The 27,998-nt window shown below is 37.2% G+C and overlaps 1 protein-coding gene across 7 annotated transcripts in view; it reads right to left on the bottom strand.

Annotated features, from left to right (window-relative positions):
- SCAPER (S-phase cyclin A associated protein in the ER) overlaps positions 1–27,998 on the bottom strand; it is a 521,436-nt gene that overhangs the window by 405,961 nt on the left and 87,477 nt on the right. For all 7 annotated transcript variants that reach the window (XM_045058993.1, XM_023255046.2, XM_023255044.2 and 4 more), the window contains 2 exons: positions 20,551–20,667; positions 18,255–18,415 (listed from right to left, as the gene is read on the bottom strand). In XM_045058993.1, the coding sequence (XP_044914928.1) occupies positions 18,255–18,415; positions 20,551–20,667 (278 nt within the window). The remainder of the gene's footprint in view (positions 1–18,254; positions 18,416–20,550; positions 20,668–27,998) is intronic.

Raw genomic sequence — 27,998 nt, forward strand, 5'->3', positions numbered from 1 at the left:
GTCTTATGTAATACCTTGGTATTATGCTTTGTCTCCTCTTTTTTTATCAGTATTAGAAATTTTGTTAGTCTACATGAAAGATTATCTTTTGGCTCTATTGATTTTCTCAGTTATCACCTATATCTTTTCCTTTCTTTTTATGTTCCTTGGATTTAACCTGTTCTTTTCTAACTTCTGGAGACAGGCAAAAAATGTGGATTTTAGATTTTCTTCTTTTCTAATATATGCAATTGAGGCTAGAAATTTTTCTCAGAGCACAGCATTAACCTTAAACCCATAAGATTTTAAATATGCATTTTCATTTTCTAATTTTCATGGTGATTTCTTCTCTGACTCATGGATTATTCAGAAATAAATTCCAAAATTTCAAAAATCTGAGATTTATATGGCTATCCTTTTACTTCTTTAAATCTAAATTCAAGTAGTTAACATATAGTGTAGTATTGGTTTCAAGAGGATAATTTAGTGACTCATCACTTACATATAACACCCAGCGCTCATCCCAACAAGTGCCTTCCTTAATGCCCATCACCCATTTAGCTCATCCCCCCTACCCATCTCCCCTCCAGCAACCCTTGGTTTGTTCTCTATATATAAGTCTCTTATGATTTGCTTCCCTCTCTGTTTTTATCTTACTTCATTTTTTTCTTCCCCTCCCCTATGTTAATCTGTTTTGTTTCTTAAATTCCATATGAGTAAAATCATAGGTCTTTCTCTAATTTATTTCACTTACTGTAATACACTCTAGTTCCATATATGTTGTTGCAAATGGCAAGATTTCATTTTTTTTGATAGCTGAGTAATATTCCGTTGTGTATATATACCACATATTTTTTATCCATCCATCAGTCACTGGACATGTGGACTCTTTCCATAATTTGGCTACTGTTGTTAGTGCTGCTATAAACATTGGGGTGCATGTGCCCCTTCAAAGTGGCATTTTTGTATCCTTTGGATAAATTCCTAGTAGTTCAATTGCTTGGGTTGTATGGCAGTTCTATCTTTAACTTTCTGAGGAAATGCCATACTGTTTTCCAGAGTAGCTAAACCAGTTTTCATTCCCACAAACAGTGCAAAAGTGTTCCCCTTTCCCTGCCTCTTCCCCAACATCTATTGTTTCTTGAGTTGTTAACTTTAGCCATTCTGACAAGCGTATTTCATTGATGATGAGTGATGTTGAGCATCTTTGCATGTGTCTGTTAGCCATCTGGATGCCTTCTTCGGAAAAGTGTCATTCATGTCTTCTGCCCATTTCTTCACTGGATTATTTATTTTTTTGGGTGTTGAGTTTGATAAGTTCTGTATAGATTTTGGATACTAACTCTTTATCTGATATGTCATTTGCAAATCTCTTCTCCCATTCCATCAGTTGTATTTTAGTTTTATTGATTGTTTCCTTCAATGTGTAGAAGCCTTTTATTGATGAGGTCCCAGTAGTTCATGTTTGCTTTTGTTTCCCTGGATTCAGAAAACATGTCAAATAAGTTGCTGTGGCCAAAGTCAAAGAGATTGTTGCTTGTTTTCTCCTCTAGGATTTTGATGGTTTCCTGTCTTACATATAGGTCTTTCATTCATTTTGAGTTTAACTTTGTGTATGGTGTAAGAAAGTGGTCCAGTTTCATTCTTCTGCAATTTGCTGTCCAGCTTTCCCAACACCATTTGTTGAAGTATATGGCTATCTTTTTTAATTGATTTCTAACATAATTCCGCTGTGTTCAACAAGACAAAAAGAGTTCAATCATCTGAATTTTTGAAATCTGTTTAATGGCTTTGCATGTGTCAATTTTGGTAAACGTTCCATGTGTGTTTGGATCTTTATTTGGACTTACAAGTTACTACCAGGACAAAGTAGCCTACGTCAAAATTAATCCTCTTCGTGCCAAACACAACTATGAAAGCTAGACAAACTATATAACTGAACCATTTAAAGGCACTGGAAAGCAACCAAAGTAGGCAAGATTTTAAGGAACTACAATTCTTGAGGAAAGAGAAGGACAACATGAGATCACATTCACCCTAGAATTTTTCCCTGAAGACATTTCAAATTCACAGTACAGGGGAAGTGAGTCCTAGCAGAAACCAGCAGTCCTGTCTGGCTGAAACAGATAATGGAATTCAATGAGTCTAAAACAACTGAGACCTTAAGGGCAAAAATCTTAGAGAGGGAGGAACTGCAAGAAAATGAGCCCAAAAAACCTGCATTTAATCTTCCCTTTAGAAGTCTGACAGCTACTAAGCTTTGCATATACAAGGCAAGGCTCCAAGACACCCAGCAAAAAGCAGCAGCTGGGATGCTAATGAGCTAAGCAGATATTATAGCAACTGTGGAGTGCTGAGGAATTCGGGAATGTAGTAGCCTTGGCAAACACCCCAGATTTTCAGGTAAGACCCCAAAAGGAATAAGGACAAAACTGAAACACATCAACTTTAATAAAACCTCAAACCAAACCTTAAAGGATTATGGTGAACTGCTTATACTCTATCTTCTTGCCAGAAGAAAAAAACAACAGTATTTTTGAAAGGAGCCTCTATAATTTTAAATATACCATGTTAAACATTCACTTAAATATTATGAGGAATCAAAACAAGGGTCAAATAACTGAAAACTCCCCCAAAATATTTTTAAGGTAACATAGCCACAGGTAGTTCAGATATTTTACTTTTCAGACTCAGACTTTACAGAATAGCTATTATTAATATATTTAAGAAAATATGGGTTAGATACACAGAACAGAGGATCGGTAAAATGTTTCTACGTTGATGCATCAAAAGGAAATAAAATGGAAAAGAATAGCATTATTTGTTAGACATATCAATTATATCAAGTTCATTAATCATATTGTTTAGATATTGTATATCTTGATTGATTTTTATATTCTTGTACTATCAGTCATTGAGACAGTTGTGTTAAAATTTCCAAGTATGAGCCTAGATTCTTCCATTTTTCTTTCAATTCTGTCAGTTTTGCTTTATATGTTTTAAAGATATGTTACATATAAATTTAGAATTATTTTCCCATTCTGTTAAAATAATCTTTTAATAATGAAAAAAGATTTCTCTTTAAAATGTTTCTTGGCTACTGTATACATTTTGTCTGATACTAAAGCAATGCCACCTTTGATCTGAATGGGATATTCACAGACTATCTTTTCCCCCTTTTTCTTCTGACTTTTCTATCTTCATACTGAAAGTACATCCCTTTAAGTGGATACAGTTGGGCTTTATGTTTAATGCAATTGTAATCTTTGTTCTTAAATTTTAATATTTAGACCATTTACCTTTAATGTAAGAATGGATATATTTGCATTTACTTCTATCACATTATAATTTGGTTTTCATTTGTTTCATCTGTTTTATGATTTTTTTTTCCTTTCTTGGCCTCTTTTGCATTAACCACGATGGTTTTATTAGTTGAATATTCCTTTACTCTTCTCTGCGGTTTTCTTGAATTCACAAATACATCCTTGACTTATAGTATCTAACACAAGTTAGTATTTTTGTAACTTCAAAGACAATTCCAGGACCCTAGAAAATATAATCTCCATTTATTCTTCTCTTGTCTCTTGGACTATTGTCAGAAAGTCTCATCTCATATGTATTTCAAGCTTCTAAAGACATTATGTTTCACACAGTCAATACTAAATATTTAATGTACTCCACATGTTTACTCTTCTGGTGTTCTTCATTCCTTCATGCATTTCTGGGTCTGAATTTGGAATCTTTTTCCTTCAACCTACAAAAATGTCTGTAGTACTTCTTTTAGTATAATTCTACTGATTACAAATTCTCCCAATTTTTATTTGTCTTGAATTGTCTTTATTTCACCTTTACTTTTTTTGCTGGATACAGAATTCTTTCTTGTCAGTTATTTTCTTTCAGCACCTGAAAGATGTCATTCCATGGTCATCTGGCTTCCATTAGGTATCAACTTACTCTTGCTCCTTCGAAAATAGAGTTAACCTTTGGACAACATTAGTTTAAACTGTGTGGGTCTGCTTATACAAGGATTTCTTTTGAAAAATACAGTATAGTACTATGAGTTAATCTGTTCTTATGATCCCAACAACATTCCTTTTTGTAGCTTACTTTATTAGAAGAATACAGTATATAACACATATACAAAATATGTGTTCATTGACTAGTTATGTTTTAAAGCTTCTAGTCAGCAACAGGCTATGCATAGTTATGTCCTGGGGAAGACAAAGGTTATACATGGATTTTCAAGGGTAGTTCAAGGGTCAACTATAGTCTCTCGCTGGCTTTTTTTCTTTTCTTTTTTTTTTTTTTTTTTTGGCTCTACTTGTAAAGATTTTCTCTTTCTTTGATTTTTAGTATTTTTACTATATTACACCTAATGAGATTTGTTTTCTGTTTTTTCTGCTTGGAGTTCACAGTGCTTCTTAAATATGAGACTTGATGTCTTTCAACAGTTTGGGGAAATTCTTAGGGTTTATCTTTTCAAACGTTACCTTTGCACCATTCACTCTATCCCTTCATAGACTCGATTTACAGTTGTGCCTCTTATGTGCCTCTATGAACTTTCCTATTTTGTTTTGCTCCATTATTTAGCCTCAGTATTTTCTACTACACTCTGAATTAATTCAACCCCAACTCTCCTAAATTTTAAATATCTTATTGATGTGTGCAAATACATCAGATGTTTTAAGAATTTCATTTGTCTTCCTGGATTCCTCTCTTCCAGAGAACTGGGACCATCACAAATCCGGATTGGTTGCTCCCTACAACTGGTACACAGCTATCATAGTGGCATCAGCACCACAGAGTATTACTTTGGCCTCTCTTCTGGGCTGGCTCCCTCCAGCACTGATTGGGTCCATGGAGGTAAAAAAAATTTTTTTTTGAGATCTTGCATGAAGGAAAATATCTTTGGCCTACTTTCACATTAACAGATAATTTGAACACAGTATTTTAGATTAGAAATCATTTTCCTTCAGGGGCGCCTGGGTGGCTCAGTAATTTGAGCATCTGACTCTTGATTTTGGCTCAGGTCATGATCTCAAGGTTTCTGGGATTGAGCCCTGCATCGGGCTCTGTGCTCACAGCATGGGGCCTGCTTGGGATTCTTTCTCTCCCTCTGTCTCTCTCTGCTCCCCCCCTGCTTGTGCTCTCTCTCTAAAAATAAATACATTAAAAAAATAGAAATCATTTTCCTTCATAATTTTGAAGACATTGTTCAATTTTCTTGTGGCTTCTAGTGATAGTTTAGCAGAAGCAATTATACTTCTACATAATTATACTATAAGAAGAAACATATCCTTCTGTTAAAGTAAATTTCCTTTAATAATTTCATAATTTCCTTTCTTTCTCTCTTTTTCTAAAACTCCTGTTATTCAAATATTGGATATTCCCATTATCTATTTTTATATAAGAAGCCCAAAACCTAGGATCTTAAAACACTAACCATATGACTTTTGAGTCAGAAATCTGAGGAGTGTTCAGTGGAGGGAGGTCTCCTCTCATCTCCACATGATGTCAGCTAGAGTGATTCAAATATGGACAGAATGTTCATGATGGCTTCACCAACATGCCTAAATTAAAGTCTTGGTACCATGTGTTGGCTGAGATAGCTACTTCTTCTTCTCATCACCTCTTCCTCTTCACATAGTCTCTCATTATTCAACGACCTATCCTGGGCTTCCTTACATGGCAGCTGGCTTCCACAGGAGAAAATGATACAAGGCCTTGTACAGGCTAGGCTGGGAACTTAACCAATCACTTCAGTCACATTCTATTAATCATATGAAGTCACAGGACAAACTTAAGATTCAAGGGGAGGGGAAACAGACTCTACCACTTGACAGTGGGAATGGCATGTATGCATAGGAATGGGAGAAATTGCTGGCACCCATATTTTCAGACAATCTACTGTAGTCCACAATCTGGCTTCAGATTTCCAAAGTCTTGTGAGACTACCAGACACTCATCCAATTACATGTCAACGTCAAGACCAATTATCTCATTATCTACACTGGTTCTGGATTTGTTCGTCAGGTGTGTTTTCTCTTGATCTGCAAACCTGGTAGTTCAGTGGGAGAGAGAAGAAGGCTTGAAGTAGATGCAAGGATGAGGCACATCTAAACACTATCTTTACAGTCTTTCACTTAATCTCCTTGTTATCAATACAGCACTCCCAACTTTTGTATCTGCCTGGTATCCCTCAGTAAGATACATCTCTTTTACGTTCTATACAGAAATAACCTCCAATGTTCTGCTGGGGTGAGGGAAATACAGTAATCCTACTACTCATAGCTGAAGGCAAGTGGGGAGAATTTGGGATGATTAACATATAATCCCTACCTTTACCCTCACTTTCAGAGATACCTGCTCTGGAATTTCCTACTCGTTTGGGAGTTCTCTGAAGCAAACTGGATTGCATTACAGTTTTGCCCACTCGCTGGGTCCAGGATTCACCTAATTCACTCAAATGTCACCACTAACATTTGAAACTAGAATATGTCTTTCTACTTTCTAACTTCCAAAAATGTGTTCATTAACTCTTCTCCTATCTATTCTCCCTTAAGTCTTATTTTGAAATTCCTTTAGGGTTGCCTAGGTGGCTCAGTTGGTTATGCATCTGACTTCAGTTCAGGTCATGATCTCATGGTTCATGAGTTCAAGCCCCACGTCAGTCTCTACGCTGACAGCTCATAGCCTGAAGCCTGCTTCCAATTCTGTCTCTCTCCTTCTGCCCCACTCTCGCTTGAGTTCTCTCTCTCTTTCAAAAATAAATAAACATTAAATCTTTCTATATCATTTTAGTTGAGGTTAGGGAAAGAAAAAAGTAAATGTATGTGCTCTATCACCTTTAACAAAAATCATTTTTATAAGCTATCATTACAAATTTCAATACTATAAGCTACTGCTATTATAAATTACTTAAGGGAGGGAGTCAAGATGGCAGAACAGCGTGGAAGTTTTGTGTGTCTCGCATACATGAAATACAGCCAGACCAACTTTAAACCATCGTATACACCTACAAAACTGATCTGAGGATTAACACAACAATCTGCACAACCTGAACCACAGAATTCAGCAGGTACACAGCGGGGAGAGGTGAACGTGGGGAGAGAGAAGCCGAGGAGGGCAGGGAGGTGCTTTTGCGTGCAGAGAAAGGACGGAGATAGTGGGGAGAATATGGGAAAAGCACCCTCCCAAAAAGCACCTGGAGAGAAAGTGGAAAATTGGAAACAGGCGCAGGGACTCAACTAAAAAGGGAGAAAGGAGAAAGTAAAGGGTTTAAATTCCATTAAGACTGTAAACAGGGGTGTGCAGAGACTGCAACTCCACAGCTCGATACCTGGCGGTGCTCTGGTGGGAAGGGTGAATCCCCAGGAGCAGAGTGGGGTGAGGGAGGTTCTCGGGCCACACAGGGAGAAGCAGTTCCACTGCTGGAAGGACATTTGGTAGAAGCTGTAAGGCAACCTGGGCCCAGCAGACTGCAGAGAATGGCCACATTTGCTGGTGCTGGAATAAGGTCGTTAAGGGTGAAGGCTGGTACCAGATGTGTGTTGTGATTTTCCATAACCCCTGAAACGTTGCTGCTACACTATCTTGTGAACTTATTCTGGGGCGGGCTAGCACCTGGCCGCAATCTCTGGGCCTCAGCAGCAGCACAGTACCCACAAACTTTCCTGAGTACAGCTGGCATTCGGCCATTGCTCGGTGAGACCCTCCCACAGAGGGGAACAACGAGTCAAAGCTGCAGTCCCTCAGAAGTAAGGGGCTGGGGAAAACAGCTGTAACTGAAACAAAACGCAGGAAAGAGGTACTACCTGGGGCTTGGTAACAGACAGTGTAAAAGAGGGGAGTAGCTAAAAGCTGAAGACAAAGGACAGGTGCACAATTGCTGACTGGAGAGAACAGAATTCTGATACTAAAGACCGGGTAGCTGGGTGACACAATTTTCAGCACTCCCACACATGGGCATATGCACCTACAAGTGCCACAACAATCCACCCCAGCAGGCTACCAGCGCCACCTAGTGGAGAACAGAGCCGTTTCACTAACCCCGCTCAACTGGGCCAAACTTGCTCATCAAGAACAGAAGTCTCACCACCTGCTTAGTTTATGGACTATAAAGAGATTTAGAATCTAACTTCTAGGGGAAAACAAAGTAATTTCAGTCATATTTCAATCTGTTAGCAGATCCATCTATGCAATTTTCTTTCTTTTTTTCATTTCTTTATTTTTCGTGAGAAAAAGAAAAAATTCATTTTTATTTTCAATTCTTATTAAAAATATTTTTTCAATTTTTCTACTTGTGTAAGTTTTTTGAAATTGTATTTTACTTGCATCATTTTATTTTAGTCTACTTCAATGTTTTCCTTTTTTCAAATTTTCAAACAATTTCCTTTTTTTTCTTTTCTTCTTTTTCATTTCTATTCTTTTTCTTGAATATAGAAACAGAAAAAATTCATCTTTATTTTTAGTTTTTATTGAAAATATTTTTAATTTTTTCCTACTATATTTTTTACTTTTGTGTAAATTTTTTCAAATTCTGGTTTACTTCTATCATTTCATTTTAGTCTGCTTCAGTGCATTCATTTTGTCAAATTTTCCAACGATTTCCTTTTTCTTCTTCTTTCCCCTTTTTTCTCTAATCTATCAAGCCACTTTCAACACCCAGACCAAAACACACCTAGAATGTAGCATCATTTAATCGATTTTTTTGTGTGTCTGTGTTTTTAATTTTTGAATTTTAATATTTTTTCATTTTAATTTTTTTATTTTAATTTTTTCTACCTCATTAATTCCTTTTCTCCCTTCAATGACGAAACAAAGGAATTCACTCCAAAAGAAAGAGCACAAAGAAACGACAGCCAGGGACTTAACCGACACATATACAAGCAAGATGTCTGAACCAGAATTTAGAATCACGATAATAAGAATACTAGCTGGAGTCGAAAATAGATTAGAATCCCTTTCTGCAGAGATAAAGGAAGTAAAAACTAGTCAGGATGAAATAAAAAATGCTATAACTGAGCTGCAATCACGAATGGATGCTGCGGCAGCAAGGATGGATAAGGCAGAACAGAGAATCAGCGATATAGAGGACAAACTTATGGAGAATAACCAAGCAGAAAAAAGGAGGGAGATTAAGGCAAAACAGCATGATTTAAGAATTAGAGATATCAGTGACTCATTAAAAAGGAACAACCTCAGAATCATAGGGGTGCCAGAAGAGGAAGAGAGAGAAACAGGGGTAGAAGGTTTATGTGAGCAAATCAGAGCAGAAAACTTTCCTAACCTGGGGAAAGACACAGATATCAAAATCCAAGAAGCACAGAAGACTCCCATTAGATTCAACAAAAACCGACCATCAACAAGGTATATCATAGTCAAATTCACAAAATACTCAGGCAAGGAGAGAATCATCAAAGCGGCAAGGGAAAAAAAAGTCCCTAACCTACAAGGGAAGACAGATCAGGTTTGCAGCAGACCTATCCACAGAAACTTGGCAAGCCAGATAGGAGTGGCAGGATATATTCAATGTGCTGAATCAGAAAAATATGCAGCCAAGAATTCTTTATCCAGCAAGGCTGTCATTCAAAATAGGAGAGATAAAAAGTTTCCCAGAAAAACAAAAATTTAAGGAGTTTGTGACCACTAAACCAGCCCTGCCAGAAATGTTAAGGGGGACTCTCTGTGGGGAGAAAAGATTAAAAAAAAATTATATATATATATATATATATATATATATATATATACACACACACACACACACACACACACACATATATATATACACACACATATATATACATATATATGTATATATGTATATACATATATATGTACACATATACATATATGCATATATATGTATATATATACACATATATATGTATATGTGTATATATATGTATATATATGTATATACACATATACATGTATATGTATACATATATATATGTGTATATATATGTATATGTGTATATATACATATATACATATATATACACATATGTGTGTGTGTGTATATACACACACACACACACACACATATATATATATATACACACACATGTATGTGTATATATATATAATACCAAAAGCAACAAAGATTAGAAAGGACCAGAGAACACCACCAGAAACTCTACAAGCATCACAATGGCAATAAATTCATATCTTTCAGTACTCATTCTAAATGTCAGTGGACTCAATGGTCCAATGAAAAGACATAGGGTAACAGAATGGATAAGAAAACAAGATCCATCTATATGCTGTTTACAAGACACCCACTTTAGACCTAAAGACACCTTCATATTGAAAGTAAGGGGATGGAGAACCATCTATCATGCTAATGGTCAACAAAAGAAAGCCAGAGCAGCCACACTTACATCAGACAATCTAGACTTTAAAATAAAGACTGTATCAAGAGATTAAGAGGGGCATTATATCATAATTAAGTGGTCTATCCACCAAGAAGACCTAACAATTCTAAACATGCGCCAAATGTGAAAGTACCCAAATATATAAATCAATTAATCACAAACATAAACTCAATGACAGTAATACCATAATAGTAGGAGGCTTTAACACCCCACTCACAGCAATGGACAGATCTTCTAATCAAAAAATCAACAAGAAAACAATGGGTTTGAATGACACACTGGACCAGATGGACTTAACAGATATATTTAGAACATTTCATCCTAAAGCAGCAGAATATACATTCTTCTCCAGTGCACATGGAACGTTCTCCAGAATAGACCACATCCTGGGACACAAATAAGCCCCCAGCAAGTACAAAAAGATTGAGATCATACCGTGCATATGTTCAGACCACAATGCTATGAACCTCGAAATCAACCACAAGAAAAAACTTGGAAAGGTAACAAATACTTGGAAACTGAAGAACATCCTACTAAAGAATGAATGGGCTAACAAAGAAGTTAAAGAGGAAATTTAAAAGTATATGGAAACCAATGAAAATGCTAACACCACAACCCAAAACCTCTGGGACACAGCAAAGGCAGTCATAAGAGGAAAGGATATAGCAACCCAGGTCTTCCTAAAGAAGGAAGAAAGATCTCAGATACACAACCTAACCTTACACCTTAAAGAGCTGGAAAAAGAACAGCAAATAAAACCCAAAACCAGCAGAAGACAAGAAATAATAAAGATTAGAGCAGAAATTAATGCTATCAAAACCGAAAAAACAGAACAGATCAATGAAACCAGAAGCTGGTTCTTTGAAAGAATTAACTGATAAACCAGTTTGATCAAAAAGAAAAAGGAAAGGACCCACATAAATAAAATTAAGAATGAAAGAGGAGAGATCACAACACAGCAGAAATAAAAACAATAAGAAGAGAATATTATGAGAAATTATATGCCAATAAAGTGGGCAATCTGGAAGAAATGGACAAATTCCTAGAAACATACACACTACTAAAACTAAAACAGGAAGAAATAGAAAATTTGGACAGTCCTATAACCAGTAAGGAAATCAAATCAATAATCAAAAATCTCCCAAAAAACAAGAGACCAGAGGCAGATGGCTTTCCAGGGGAATTCTACCAAACATTTAAGGAAGAATTAACACCTATTCTCTTGAAGCTGTTCCAAAAAACAGAAATGGAAGTAAAACTTCCAAACTCTATGAAGCCAGCATTACCTTGATTCCAAAACCAGACAGAGACCCCACTAAAAAGGAGAACTACAGACCAATTTCCCTGATGAACATGGATGCAAAAATCCTCAACAAGATATTAACCAAGTGGATCCAACAATACATCAAAAAAATTATTCACCACGACCAAGTGGGATTTATACCTGGAATGCAGGGCTGCTTCAATATCCGCAAAACAATTAACGTGATTCGTCACATCAATAAAAGGACAAGAACCATATGATCCTCTCAAGAGATTCATAGAAAACATGTGACAAAATACAGCATCCTTTCTTGATAAAAACCCTCAAGAAAGTAGGGATAGAAGGATCATACCTCGAGATCATAAAAGCCACATATGAACAACCCAACGCTATTATCATCCTCAATGGGGAAAAACTGAGAGCTTCCCCCTAAGGTCAGGAACAAGACAGGGATGTCCACTCTCGCCACTGTTATTCAACATAGTATTGGAAGCCTTAGCCTCTGTAAGCAGACAACACAAAGAAATAAAAGGCATCCAAATCGGCCAGGAGGAGGTCAAACATTTGCTCTTCGCAGATGACATGATACTCTATATAGAAAACCCTGAAGATTCCACAAAAAAAAAAAAAAACCCTGCTAGCACTGATTCATGAATTCAGTAAAGTTGCAGGATATAAAATCAATGCACAGAAATCAGTTGCATTCCCATATACCAACAATAAAGTGACAGAAAAAGACATCAGGGAATTGATCCCATTTACAGTTGCACCAAAAACCATAAAATACCTAGGAATAAATCTAACCAAAGAGGTGAAAAATCTACACACTGAAAACTATACAAAGCTTATGAAAGAAATTGGAGAAGACACAAAAAAATGGAAAAAGATTCCATGCTCCTGGATAGGAAGAACAAATATTGTTAAAATGTCAATACTACCCAAAGCAATCTACATATTCAATGCAATCCCTATCAAAATAACACCAGCATTCTTCACAGAGCTAGAACAAATAATCCTAAAATTTTTATGGAACCAGAAAAGACCCCAAATAGCCAAAGCAATCTTGAAAAAGAAAACCAAAGCAGCAGGCATCACAAACCCGGACTTCAAGCTATATTACAAAGCTGTAATCATTAAGACAGTATGGTACTGGCACAAGAACAGACACTCAGATCAATGGAACAGAAGAGAGAACCCAGAAATGGACCCACAAACGTATAGCCAACTAGTCTTTGACAAAGCAGGAAAGAATATTCAATGGAATAAAGACAATCTCTTCAGCAACTGGTGCTGGGAAAACTGGACAGCGACATGCAGAAAAATGAACCTGGACCACTTTCTTACATACACCATAAACAAAAATAAACTCAAAATGGTTAAAAGACCTGGGGCGCCTGGATGGCGCAGTCGGTTAAGCGTCCGACTTCAGCCAGGTCACGATCTCGCGGTCCGTGAGTTCGAGCCCCGCGTCGGGCTCTGGGCTGATGGCTCAGAGCCTGGAGCCTGTTTCCGATTCTGTGTCTCCCTCTCTCTCTGCCCCTCCCCCGTTCATGCTCTGTCTCTCTCTGTCCCAAAAATAAATAAAAAACGTTGAAAAAAAATTTAAAAAAAAATGGTTAAAAGACCTAAATGTAAGACAGGAAGCCATCAAAATCCTTGAGGAGGAAGCAGGCAAAAACCTCTTTGATCTTGCCTGCAGCAACTTCTTACTCAACACGTCTCCAGTGGCAAGGGAAACAAAAGCAAAAATGAACTAATGGGACCTCATCAAAATAAAAAGCTTCTGCACAGCAAAGGAAGCAATCAGCAAAACTAAAAGGCAACCAACAGAATGGGAGAAGATAGCTTCAAATGACATATCACATAAAGGGTTAGTATCCAAAATCTATAAAGAGCTTATCAAACTCAACACCCAAAAAACGAATAATCCAGTGAAGAAATGGGCAAAAGACGTGAATAGACACTTCTCCAAAGAAGACATCCAGATGGCCAACTGACACATGAAAAAATGCTCAACATCACTCATCATCAGGGAAATACAAATCTAAACCACAATGAGATACCACCTCACACCTGTCAAAATGGCCAACATTAACAACTCAGGTAACAACAGATGTTGGTGAGGATGCGGAGAAAGAGGATCTCTTTTGCATTGTTGGTGGGAATGCAAGCTGGTGCAGCCACTCTGGAAAACAATATGGAGGTTCCTCAAAAAACTAAAAATAGAACTACCCTATGACCCAGCAATTGCACTACTAGGCATTTATCCAAGGGATATAGGTGTGCTGTTTTGAAGAGACACATGCACCCCCAAGTTTATAGCAGCACTACCAACAATAGCCAAAGTATGGAAAGAGCCCAAATGTTCATCGATGGATGAATGGACAAAGAAGATGTGGTCTATATATATTCAATGGAGTATTACTCAGCAATCAAAAAGAATGAAATCTTGCCATTTGCAGTTAAGTGGATGGAACTGGAGGGTATTATGCTAAGTGAAATTAGAGAAAGACAAAAATCATGACTTCATTCATATGAGGACTTTAAGAGACAAAACAGATGAACATAAGGGAAGGGAAACAAAAATGATATAAAAACAGGGAGAGGGACAAAACATAAGAGACTCATAAATATGGAGAATAAACAGAAGGTTACTGGAGGGGTTGTGGGAGGAGGGAAAGGCTAAATGGGCAAGGGGCATTAAGGAATCTACTCCTGAAATCATTGTTGCACTACATGCTAACTAATTTGGATGTAAATTTAAAAAAATAAAATTATTCTGTTGAGAAAAATAAAATAAAATAAAATAACCAAAAAAAAAAATTCTCAAATCTCAATAAGAAAAAGACAACCCATTAAAAAACAGTGACTTGCACAGATGTTTCATCAAATAAGACATTTAAAATGGTAAACACATGAAAAGAAAAAAAAATTATATGCACCATAATTCACTTTCATAAAAGTGCATCAAAACCCCAAACCCCAAGACCAAAGTAGTCAAAAACAAAATTTGCTTATATATGAACATGGATACTTTATTTTTAACTTTTTTTTTTAATTTTTTTTTTCAACATTTATTTATTTTTGGGACAGAGAGAGACAGAGCATGAACGGGGGAGGGGCAGAGAGAGAGGGAGACACAGAATCGGAAACAGGCTCCAGGCTCTGAGCCATCAGCCCACAGCCTGATGCGGGGCTCGAACTCACGGACTGTGAGATCGTGACCTGGCTGAAGTCGGACGCTCAACCGACTGCGCCACCCAGGCGCCCCTGAACATGGATACTTTAAGCCTAGTTATAATCAAGATCTTTCATTTCATCCCAACCAAATGAGTCACACTTATATTTATGAGAGTAATCTGAGAGTAATGCTTTAAACAAAACCATCGTATATGCCAATATCATGATTCTTTTAAGATATTTTTTCCAATTATGATGCAACACATTTTTCTCAGACTCTTTCACAATACAAAAACTAAACTTGATGATCCCACATTTTCCTACCTTCTCCTAGAAGAAAGAACTCATGACTACTCTCAATTTTCTACTACTACTACTACCATTACTACTACTCAGTCTGTATAGAGAAACCAAAGGCAACATAATGGGTAAGAGTAAGAAGTATTATTTGAAATAGGTCAACACACCTTACTGAGACAAAAATGGGAAAAAGAATATCCATAATGCAAAGGTGGCAATGCCTTTCCTATGTCCAATAAAACATTTCTGAACCAAGAAGCTCCAAAGGGATCTTTCACTAAAGAAAGGAGAAAGCAGTATTCTGAAGTTACTCCTTAACTTATAACACAAATTCACGATTACTTAGTATTATTCTAAAATCCAAGCCTCTATAGATATACAAAAACTTCACTCGAGGTTGGGGGAGGGGCAGCCCAGGCACAAGTATGTCCCTGGGCCCAATGGCCTCGTGGCTGCCCTGAAGTAGCAGATAGAGTGGGAGGACCCGGTGGAGCCCTCGGCAACAGCCTGATAGACATAGACCTAGGGCACCTCCCTTGCCAAGGGGTTGGCTGGAGAAATCCACCACCCTGAGCCTCTGGCCCGCGTGCCTAAGGTGAGAGCATGGCCTAGAGATTGCCCACTGGCTCCTCTCTTCTCCCCTCAGCCTCTCCACATACCCGGGGTTAAAGGCAGTCAAGACAAGGCTCCAAGAGCAATGGTTTGATCTCCCACTCCTAGTGATGAATTCATCTTAGTAGTTTTAGAACAGGCCTTCCTTATGGTTTGTACTTAAAGGTTAAGGACAGTTAAAGAGAGAAATTACAGCTCACCTACTGTCAGCTTGACAGCATAATTTTTAGAAATCACAAATGAACCATGGGTTATTTCTTAAGATTGGGCCCTGAAAAACCACTTGGATGCTGCATAGCCATGTGCACACCTGAACATGAAAATGATCTTCTTCCATTTCAAGGAGATCTCCCTCTTCAACCAAATCAACAGAAGTGGCTTGAAGGAGCAGAAGGGACCCCCTATCTGACCAAACTCAGCCAAACTGAATCTTTTTCAGACAGGAGTAAAGCAGTACAAGGGTGGCCTGATCACCACTTTCTGCTCACTCTACCACTGAGCAGCTCCTTCCAGGACTGCCACCTATATGCAGGTTATGCCCTGCATAAGGGCACCAGGCTGAGACAGTGAGAGCTGAAATCCTGCCAGGCTCTACTCACCAAGCCAAGTTTATGGGTGTATGACTGTATCCACTCAGACTCCCTTTTCTAAACTGTACCAAGGCATCCTGTATGGGCTAGGGGCAGTTCTGACCATTCCACTACCATATCCAAGTCCTACCCAGGATTATATTCCTTACCTCAGATGGATTTAAGGTTCTGATGAACAGATTAGGTTTATTATACAGATGAAATATCTGACCAAAAATAAAATTAATTTCATAGGTAAAGCTCAAAATATTACTATTGATATAATTTATATGTGTGTATATATATAGTTATGTGGATATACATTTCTATATATCAGAAGTTTAGCACAACTTAGTAAATGTTTAAAATTAAAAAAATTCATTCTTGATGTCTAAATAAAAAGACTTTATGAAGGAATATCTTTTTTTTTTACATTAAACAACCAGTTTTTATTTTTTATGTTCTAAGTTCAGACTACTTTCAGTTAAAAGAGACAAGATAATGTTTGTGTTCCAAAAGAGATTCCAGTTAGATCTGATATATTTCTCATTTTCATTACTTCTCTTTCTGATTAATAAGAATCTCAATCCCAGGGGCCCCTGGGTGGCTCAGTTGGTTAAGTGTCTGACTTTTTAAAAAAATTTTTTCTTTTCAACGTTTATTTATTTTTGGGACAGAGAGAGACAGAGCATGAACGGGGGAGTGGCAGAGAGAGAGGGAGACACAGAATCGGAAACAGGCTCCAGGCTCTGAGCCATCAGCCCAGAGCCTGACGCAGGGCTCGAACTCACCGACCGCGAGATCGTGACCTGGCTGAAGTCGGACGCTTAACCGACTGCGCCACCCAGGCGCCCCAAGTGTCTCACTTTTGATCACGGCTCAGGTCACGATCTCCCGGTTAGTGAAATCAAGCCCTGAATCGAGTTCTCACTGATGGCACGAAGCCTGCTTGGGATTCTCTTTCTCCCTCTCTCTCTACTCCTTCCCCATGTGAGTGTACATGTATTCTCACTCTCTCTCTCTCAAAATAAATAAATAAAAACTTTAAAAGTAAACAGACATCTTACTCCCTAGTCCCCAGTCATCCCTCATGGTGCCTATCCTCCCCATTGTATCAACATTGATCTTCCCAAATCAAGGTTGACTCTAGTTTCTTCTTAAAATACCTTCCCATGACCTCTGCTTCTGCATTGTATACTCTAGGTTTTGTATGATAAAGTACAAACACCACTTTTGTCAAAGTCCATGAAGGAAATTCTTATGGGATAAACAGGTCCTTGGAATAACAGTCCTTACATTTATTTGTGCCCCTTAATTATTCTGATGGCATAGAAAACAAATGTGTAAGCAAAGATAAGAATATCATTTTTAGTACCAAAACAGTATTCAAATATTAATGAAATGAAGTAGTGACACAAAAAGAGTATACTGCCTAGGGAATGAACTAGTAGTCATTTTTTTTCTATTTAAGTCAAAAGAGTTATAAAGGATCTTACAAATGAATTAACAAAAGAATCACTCTCTTTTGGGGTGCCTGAGTGGTTCAGTCAGTTAAGTGTCCAACTTCAGCTCAGGTCATGATCTCATGGCTCATAAGTTGGAGCTCCACATCAAGCTCTGTGCTGACAGCTCAGAGCCTGGAGCGTGCTTCAGATTCTGTGTCTCCCTCTCTCTTTGCCCTTGCCCCACTCGCACTCAGTCTCTCTCTCTCTTTCCCTCAAAAATAAACATTAAAAAAAATTTTTTTTAAAGAATCACTCTCCTTCAAGTTTACACAGAGCAAATCTGAGATTAGAATGATCTGCAAAAGATTATTTTATTATTTTAAGATTATTTCAAGGCAAATTAATATCACATAAATGATACAAAAGGTAAATATGCAATACTATTAGCACCAGTTTTAAATAAAATAAGTAAAATTCCATAGCCTTCCACCTGTCTACCACATAAAAAGGTTGATTCAATGTCACTTGCCATTTTTGCGGGAAGTCTTCTGCACTGTTATTGGTGGACAAGACTGGGCAGGTGATACGTCTGAAGAAGCAGGGGAGCCTGCGTGATGAGCCTTTACCTTGTCAGCCCAACTGACACCTGTGGGAGCCAGACGGGGAGCAGCTACTGTGCCAGGTGAACCCCTATGGAGAAAATTCTGCATTATTAAATCAATATAAAAGTTAAAATTTTTTAAACTTTAAATACATACTTAATATTATTCTGGTCTCTGTTTTATTTATTTCTGATTTTTGTTATTTCCTTCCTCTAGTAAATTTTGACTAAGTTTCTTCTTTTTCTAGTTCCTTGTGGTGTAATATTGTTTATTTCAACCTTTTCTCTTAACACAAACATTTGTAGCATAAATTTCGCTCTAACATCTGCTTTTGCTGCATCCCATAGGTTTTAGAATATTGGATTTTCTTTTTCTTTTGAGACATATTTTGATTTGCCATTTGATTTCTCATTTGGCCCATTGCTTGTGCAGTAGTGTGGTATTTAATATTTACATATTAAATATTTACATTATAAAAAATAAAAAATTTGAGAAAAAATTTAAAAAGTGAAAAAATATATATGATGAAATATTATGCAGTCAATAAAAAAGAAATGGAATATGCCTGATTAAAAAAAAAAGAACCTGAAATGTTTCCAAATAAAAAAAGCAATGTAGAGGACACATGGGTACTCAGTCAGTTAAGCATCCAACTCTTGATATCGGCTCAGGTCATGATCTTACAGTGGTGACATTGAGCCCTGCATTGGGCTCCACACTGAGCATGGAGCCTTAAGATTCTCTCCCTCCCTCTCTCTCTGTCCCTCCCCTACTTATGTACTCTCTTTCTCCCCTATATCTGAAGAAGAAAAAAAAAAAATCAGTGCAACATTTTACTCCCTACTGATTTGGCTATATAAATGTCACTATCACTATTTACATCATGTCTATTTAAATAAATTTAACACATTTCAAAACTGTTTCTTTTTTTTTTAATGTTTTTTTTTTTTTTTTTGAGAGAGAGAAAGAGAGAGCGAGCACAAGCAGGGGAGGGGCACAGAGAGAGAGGGAGAGAGAGAATCCCAAGCAGGCTCCAGGTTCCAAGCTATCAGCACAGACCCTGACTCAGGGCTCGAACTCACAAACCACTAGATCATTACCTGAGTGAAAGCCAGGCACTTAACCGACTGAGCCACCTAGGCACCCTAAAACTGCTTGACTTTTCCCCCAAAAAGTTAAAATTTTAAATATATGCTTAATGTATTTAAATTTTAATTGTGTGTGTGTGTGTGTGTGTGTGTGTGTGTGTGTATCCACATATACAGAGTACCATACAATAACAATTTAAGTCAAATATATTTAAAAATTTATGTTGGTCTAATACTTCGTTAATTTAATATAATATATTGTATGGGAACAGGGATGATATAAAACCTCTCATTAATTCAGTTTAAAAGAAAATTTCAGTTAAATGGGGACCTTTAAAAAATATACATATATAAGTTAAATATTTTATTTTGAAACTCTTATCTTTTAATAATATAAATGTACATTAATTTGTCAATATATTGACATAGAAGACACTATCAAAGAACATATTCAAAGTCCTGAAAGAAAAAGATTTTCAACCAAGAATTCTATGCACTACAAAACTATCCTTCTAAAACTAAAGGACAAATTAAGATAGTTTCAAAATAAAAACTGAGAAAAACTGCCCAACAAGACATACTAAAGGGGGTCCTTCAGGCCAAAATGAAAGAAAAATAGACAGTAACCTGAATCCACACTAAGATATAAAGAGCATTAACAAAAGTAACTACATAGGTAATAAATACAAAAAAATATATAAATGTCTTTTTTCTTTATAACTTTTCTTCTATTGATTTAAAATATAACTGCATAAAATAACAATTATAAAACTGCACTGATGGGATTACAATGCATAAAAATGTAATTTCATGACAGTAACATAGCTTATGATATACATTTAGATCTTTTGTTATAAAGAAATTGCCAGTTCATGTTATGAATCATTTAGCATGAAATATGTTTATGAATTTTAATTTTTGGATCCTATTTGAATATATTACATTTTATAAAATCTTCGAAAAGTTAAACTTTACTGGATTTTTTAAACTTTTGATTCAAACAATTTCAAACATATACACAAACATATACGTGGATTTTTTTTAAGTGAAATATCAGTTGTATAATACTGTATTATTCACAGAAAATAATTTACTATAATGTAAGCCTTAGTAGGCTTTTTTGAGTTTGTCTCACCCAAAATTTAAACTTCTTCGAGCATTTGATGTTACACTTATTCTATCTGTTGATGGACTTGGAATCACATGACGTCCTGGAGACATCTTCTTTACTTCCCATGCCAAAGAAGTTGGTCTGTCAATTCAAGACATACAACAGATTAAATTAACAGAGAAAAAAGAAAAATTTTTCATCTTTTTTCTGGCTGTTACTGGGTGAAAACATAATCAGGTCACAATTTTTCCCTAGAGTACTGTTTACCGGCAAGTTACCATATTACCAGGAAGGAACACAGATGACACATGGTCCAGGATTTTCCACCCACTGCAGCACAGTAACATCTAAAATGGGCTTTGGGGTTACAAAGATATGAGATACACTACTTAGGTTTTAAAAGTCTCCATATACCCAGCTAAAAACACATTAAAAAGACAATGGTATTAATTGAGCCTACTTACACAACTAAACTGGTGTATGATGCCCTGGAAAACTAAGTGTGTAGAACAGAGATCAAGACAGAAAAACAGAATGAGAGGGTTAAATGAAGAATACACAGGAAAATATGAAGTCTCCTTTTTTCTACACGGGAGTGGGAACATAAACATTTCCTTGCTCTTTGCTGGGAAAGCTAACTTCTTCTTCACTGTTCCCCAAACCTTGACAGGATACACAATTTTTACTAAAATGTTTTCCTAAGGCAGCATTTTCACTATCCCTAATGCCCTCAATGGGAACCTCCATAACTCCCAGAAATCTCCTTCTCTCTTACTCTGCATTCAATCTAGTGGTTGCGATTTTCTTGTCACATTAAAAACTGACATTTGTTGTTAGAAAACAAGAAAATTCAGATAAAAGATTATCCAAATAAAGTCTAAAGCTTTTGACAATTTATTGTCAAATCACCTTTCAGAAAGGTTCTAACAAATTATAACTCAGCCAGATAAAAAGTGTCCATTTCCCTTGAACCTTGTCAACAGTATCTTATTTTAGAAATGTCAATGGCTTGGGAGAGACAGCACTGCTTGCAAAGTCTAAAATAATTATTACTTGGCACTTTACAGGAAAAGTTTGCTGACTTCTGTGCTAGAGTTTCAGTATGTGACAAGTTCATTTTCTTATACAAATTTTAGTAACGGTGTTTATTTTTTAAAAATTCATTAGCAAAATATTTGTTTTTGTTTTTGAACTTATTTATTTTTATTATCACTACTAGTGAAGCTGAAATTTCTTACCACCCACTTAAATGTCTTCTTTTAGGATTTGCATGTTGGTAGCTTTTGTCATTTTTTCCAGTGGAATCTGCATCATTTTCTCCTTAATTTGAAATCATTTACTACTACTATTATTATTACTATTATGGCCACCAATCCTTTGGCACAGATGACAGAATTATTTAAATTCGAATTTTATTTTTGATTTTCTTTTATGTGGAAAGGCATATTTTATTTCTATTAAATCAAACCTATTAGGGGTGCCTGGGTGGCTCAGTCGGTTAAGCAGCCGACTTCGGCTCAGGTCATGATCTCCTGGTGTGTGAGTTGGAGCTCCGCGACAGGCTCTGTGCTGACAGCTCAGAGCCTGGAGCCTGCTTCAGATTCTGTGTCTCCCTCTCTCTCTGACCCTCCCCCGTTCATGCTCTGTCTCTCTCTGTCTCAAAAATAAATAAACATTAAAAAAAAATCAAGCCTATTAATACTTTCCTTTGTGGTTTCTGCTTTAGTCTTATAGAATTCTTACAATCCTGAACTCCCGATGATGGCAGCATAGGAGGATGCTGGGCTCACAGCGTCCTGCTGATCGCTTAGATTCCACCCACACGCCTGCCTAAATAACCCAGAAAACCACCAGAAGATTATCAGAACGAACTCTCCAGAGCCAAGCATAGACAAGAGACCCATGGAAGAGGGTAGGAAGGGCGGAGAGGCAGTGCGCGCTACGCGGACTGGCGGGAGGGAGCCAAGGCGGTGGAGGGGCAGCCCTCCCAATAAGGCAGAGCACCCGTGAGTCTGCCTTGCAAAAGCAGAGGGGCCGGACTGCCTGAGTTCTAACAGCCACCGGGACTTAACATCTGGAGGGTTAAAAGTCATCAGCTCTGCTCTGAGAGAGCGGGGAGGGCGAGAGGACAACAGGAGGGAGAGTTGCTGAGCCCCGGAAGACAGAGCTCACCTCGGTCACTGGGGACCTGAATGTGAGCCAGAAAACCATCAAAACCCTAGAGGAGAAAGCAGGAAGAAACCTCTCTGACCTCAGCTGCAGCAATTTCTTACTTGACACATCTCCAAAGGCAAGGGAATTAAAAGCAAAAATGAACTACTGGGACCCCAAGGAGATAAAAAGCTTCTGCACTGCAAAGGAAACAATCAACAACACTAAAAGTCAGCCAACGGAATGGGAAAAGATATTTCCCAATGACATATCAGACAAAGGGCTAGTATCCAAAATCTATAAAGAACTCACCAAACTCCACACCCGAAAAACAAATAATCCAGTGAAGAAATGGGCAGAAAACATGAATAGACACTTCTCTAAAGAAGAGATCCAGATAGCCAACAGGCACATGAAAAGACGCTCAACGCCGCTCCTCATCAGGGGAATACAAATGAAAACCACACTCAGATACCACCTCACGCCAGTCAGAGTGGCCAAAATGAACAAATCAGGAGACTATAGATGCTGGAGAGGATGTGGAGAAATGGGAACCCTCTTGCACTGTTGGTGGGAATGCAAACTGGTGCAGCCGCTCTGGAAAACAGTGTGGAGCTTCCTCAAAAAATTAAAAATAGATCTACCCTATGACCCAGCAATAGCACTGCTAGGAATTTACTCAAGGGATACAGAAGTGCTGATGCATAGGGGCACTTGTACCCCAATGTTTATAGCAGCACTTTCAATAATAGCCAAATTATGGAAAGAGCCTAAATGTTCATCAACTGAAAAATGGTTTATATACACAATGGAATACTACATGGCAACGAGAAAGAATGAAATATGGCCTTTTGTAGCAACATGGATGGAACTGGAGAGTGTTATGCTAAGTGAAATAAGTCATACAGAGAAAGACAGATACCATATGTTTTCACTCTTATGTGGATCCTGAAAAACTTAACAGAAGACCATGGGGGAGCAGAAGGGGAAAAAAAAGAAAGAGGTTAGAGAGGGAGGGAGCCAAAACATAAGAGACTCTTAAAAACTGAGAACAAACTGAGGGTTGATGGGGGGTGGGAGGCAGGGGAGGGTCGGTGATGGGTACTGAGGAGGGCACCTGTTGGCATGAGCACTGGATGTTGTATGGAAACCAACTTGACAATAAATTTCATATTTAATAAAAAAAAAGAATTCTTACCCAAAATAAAAATATATAAATATTGCAGTTTTTACATTTAAATCTCAAGTCTAAATGAAATGAATTTTGATGCTTGATTTGAGGAACAGAAGATGGGTAATGCCATCTACAGGGAATTTAAGGTTGTTTTCTATATCTAAGAGCTGCCTCAAGAAGCAAAGAGTATATATGCTGATAAGCGGTTAAGATAAAAAGAGATGTCCCAGTGATACTCTACATGGAAAACACAAAAGACTCCACCAAAAAACTGTTAGAACTGTTACATGAATTCATCAAAGTCGCAGGATATAAAATCAATGTACAGAAATCAGTTGCATTACTATACACCGATAACCAACAGAAAGAGAAATCAAGGAATCGATCCCCTTCACAATTGCATCAAAAATCATAAAATACCAAGGAATAAACCTAACCAAAAAGGTAAAAGATCTATGTGCTGAAAACTATAAAGAGCTTATGAAACAAATTGAAGAAGATATGAAATGGAAAAATATACCATGCTCATGGACTGGGAGAAAAATATTCTTAAAATGTTGGCACTATAAGCAATCTATACATTCAATGCAACCCCTATTAAAATAATACCAATATTCTTCACAGAGCCAGAACAAATAATTCTAAAATGTGTATAGAACCAGTAAAGACCCCGAAGAGCCAAAGTAATATTGAAAAACAAATCCAAAGCTGGAGGCATCACAATTCCAGACTTCAAGCTGTATTTCAAAGCTGGAATCATCAAGACAGTATGGTACTAGCACAGAAACAGACACATAGATCAATGGAACAGAATAGAGAACCCAGAAATGTACCCACAAACATATGGCCAACTAATCTTCAACAAAGCAGGAAAGAATATCCAATGGAAAAAAGTCTCTTCAGCAAATGGTGTTGGAAAAACTGGACAGTGGCATGCAGAAGAATGAACCTGGACCACTTTCTTACACCATACACAAAAATAAACTCAAAATGGATGAAAGACCTAAATATAAGACAGGAAACCATCAAAATCCCAGAGAAGAACACAGGCAACAACCTCTTTGACCTCGGCCACAGCAACTTCTTACTAGAATGTCTACAGAGGCAATGGAAACAAAAGCAAACATGAACTATTGGGACCTCATCAAGATAAAAAGCTTCTGCACAGTGAAGGAAACAATCAACAAAACTAAAAGGCAACTGACGGAATGAGAGAAAATATTTGTAAATGACATATCAGATAAAGGGTTAGTAGCCAAAAACCTATAAAGAACTTATCAAATTCAATACCCCCAAAACAAATAATCCAGTGAAGAAATGGGTAAGAGACATAGACACTTTTCCAAAGAAGAAATCAGATGGCTAACAGATACATGAAAATATGCTCAACATCACTCATCATTAGGAAAATCAAAACCACAAAGAGATACCACCTCACACCTGTCAGAATAGCTAAAATTAACAACTCAGGAAACAACAGATGTTGATGAGGAGGCAGAGAAAGGGAAGCACTTTTGCACTGCTAGTGGGAATGCAAACTGGTGGCACCACTCTGGAAAACAGTATAGAGGTTCCTTAAAAATTAAAAATAGAGCTACTCTATGACCCCACAATTGCACTACAAGGTATTTATCCAAAGGATACAAAAATGCTGCTTTGAAGGGACACATGCACCCCAATGTTTACAGTAGCACTATCAACAATAACCAAATTATGGAAATAGACCACATGTCCACTGTTTTATGAATGGATAAAGAAGATGTGGCATGCATATATATATATATATATATATATATATATATATATATATATATGTGTGTGTGTGTGTATGTATATACGTATATATATGTATATGTGTGTGTATATATATATATATATATATATATATATATATGTACACACACACACACACATACAGTTAAATCTTGGATTTTGCAAGTAACTTGTTCTATTGAGTGTTCAACAAGATGAGCAAAAATTTTTTTTTAATTTTTTTTTAACGTTTATTTTTGAGACAGAGAGAGAGCATGAAGGGGGGAGAGGCAGAGAGAGAAGGAGACACAGAATCGGAAGCAGGCTCCAGGCTCTGAGCCATAAGCCCAGAGCCTGATGCGGGGCTCAAACTCCCGGACCGCGAGATCGTGACCTGGCTGAAGTCGGACGCTTAACCGACTGTGCCACCCAGGCGCCCCCAAAAATTTCTAATAAATTTTCACTTGATAAGCAGTTTTGTGATACAAGTATTATGGGATGCTGTATATCACATGATCAGAACTGGTTCTCTCCCTCTCCTGCTGTAGGATTGTGGGTTATTGTTGCCCATGCTCGAATGCTCAGTCTCAGGCTGCGGTGTTTAGCAGAAATCAGTGATTTTTCAGAACACTGGAAGGTGCCCAGAATTGGTACTAGTGTATTTTTTGTTACTTCAAGGACCTATGGACAGTCCTTTGTTTTTCCATATAAGAGTAAGCTTAGGAATGCTTTGCTTCATTCTAGGTCAGGCTGCCTGCATATATAGACCCTTTCCTCTGCTGCCTTATTGCCAGTTACATTAAATACCATATATGACAAGAGTTTATTCATACTGCACTGTCATTAACACCCATGCAAGGGCGCACAACGGCTCCCATGCAAGGGCGCACAACGGCTCCCATGCAGAAAAAGGTTGAAAAGAAAGGCAGTAAGAAGGAGGAAATGATTATGATAGAAGTTAAGAAAGAAATCAAGAAGTACAAACAAGGTATGCGACTGGCCAAAAGTACAAGATTTTGTAAGTCTGTGTCTGCATCTTGTCTGCAGAGGAGGAAGAAAAGAAAGCAGAAGAATTCCTCACTTCAAACGAGATTAAGGAGATGTGTAAAATGTGGGAAACAATGCAAAGTTTTGCAGAAAAGTACTACCCAAATAAGGCTGTAAGCAGTACAAGCAATGAATCTGTTTAACAACAATGCAATGTCACATTTGCATGAAACCCTCAAAAGGAGGCAAAAGCAAGCATCATTGGATAGATTCCTTGTTAAAGTTGCAGGAAAAGTAAAAGATTCCACTGAGCCAACAGATAGCATTGATTCCATTGATAGTGAAAGTCGTCCTACACAATAACCTTCCTCTTTCTTGTCTTCCTCACACCAGTTATGAAGGTTTTCGAAGGTAAATGCAGGTTAATTTATTTTTCTTTATATTTTGTATTTTATTATTTTGCATTATATTATAGTATTGCAATCATTTTTATATGAATATTTTTGGGCTGTGAAATGAAACATCTGTGGAGTTTTCATTATTTAAGGGGAAATTTGCTTTGATATACAAGTGCTTTGGATTACAAGCATGTTTCCGTAATGAATTATCCTCACAAACCAAGGTTTTACTGTACAATGGAACATTAGTGATCAAAAAGAATGAAATCTTGCCATTTGCAACAATGTGGATGGAACTAGGGTGTATTATGCTAGGCGAAATAAGATGAACATAAAGGAAGGGAAGGAAAAATAAGATAAAAACAGAGAGGCAAACGATAAGAAACTCTTAAATACAGAGAACAAACAGGGTTGATGGGAGAGTGGGGGAGAGGGGAAAATGGGTGATGGGCACTTGCTGGGATAAGCACTGGGTGTTATAAGTAAGTGATGAATCATAGGAATCTACCCCCAAAACCAAGAGCACACTGTACACTGTTATTTTAGCCAATTTAACAATAAATTATATTAAAAATAAATAAATTTTAAAAAGAAATTTTAAAAAAAGGAAAGAAGAAAATAAAGATTTATTGCAAAGATATAAAATGTACAAGGTCAAAGACATCCAAGGTGGGAAAAAAACTAGAATCAAGACTCATGAGGATAAGACCAAGAAGAGAGAGGCTTTAAAGCAACACTCTGACACTCTCAAAGTCCACATGATTTCTTGTTTCCTGATGCTCTGGGTATATCTTTTCCATTTTCTTGGAACCTGCTTTCTTCTGCTTATCTTCACAAAAACAATAGAGCCACCAATCCCAAATCAGCATGATGATCCCTTAACTTGGTTCAACCCAGTGAGGGAATGCACATCCCTTGCCCCCACAAATCTACTTACCTATTATCCAGGGTTAAGTGTGAAGTTGTTTGGTACAAACACAGACAACTAGGCTTGACTCACCCAGGGAGTG

This window comes from Felis catus, chromosome B3, assembly GCF_018350175.1.
Source record: "Felis catus isolate Fca126 chromosome B3, F.catus_Fca126_mat1.0, whole genome shotgun sequence".
NCBI classification, from domain to species: domain Eukaryota; kingdom Metazoa; phylum Chordata; class Mammalia; order Carnivora; family Felidae; genus Felis; species Felis catus.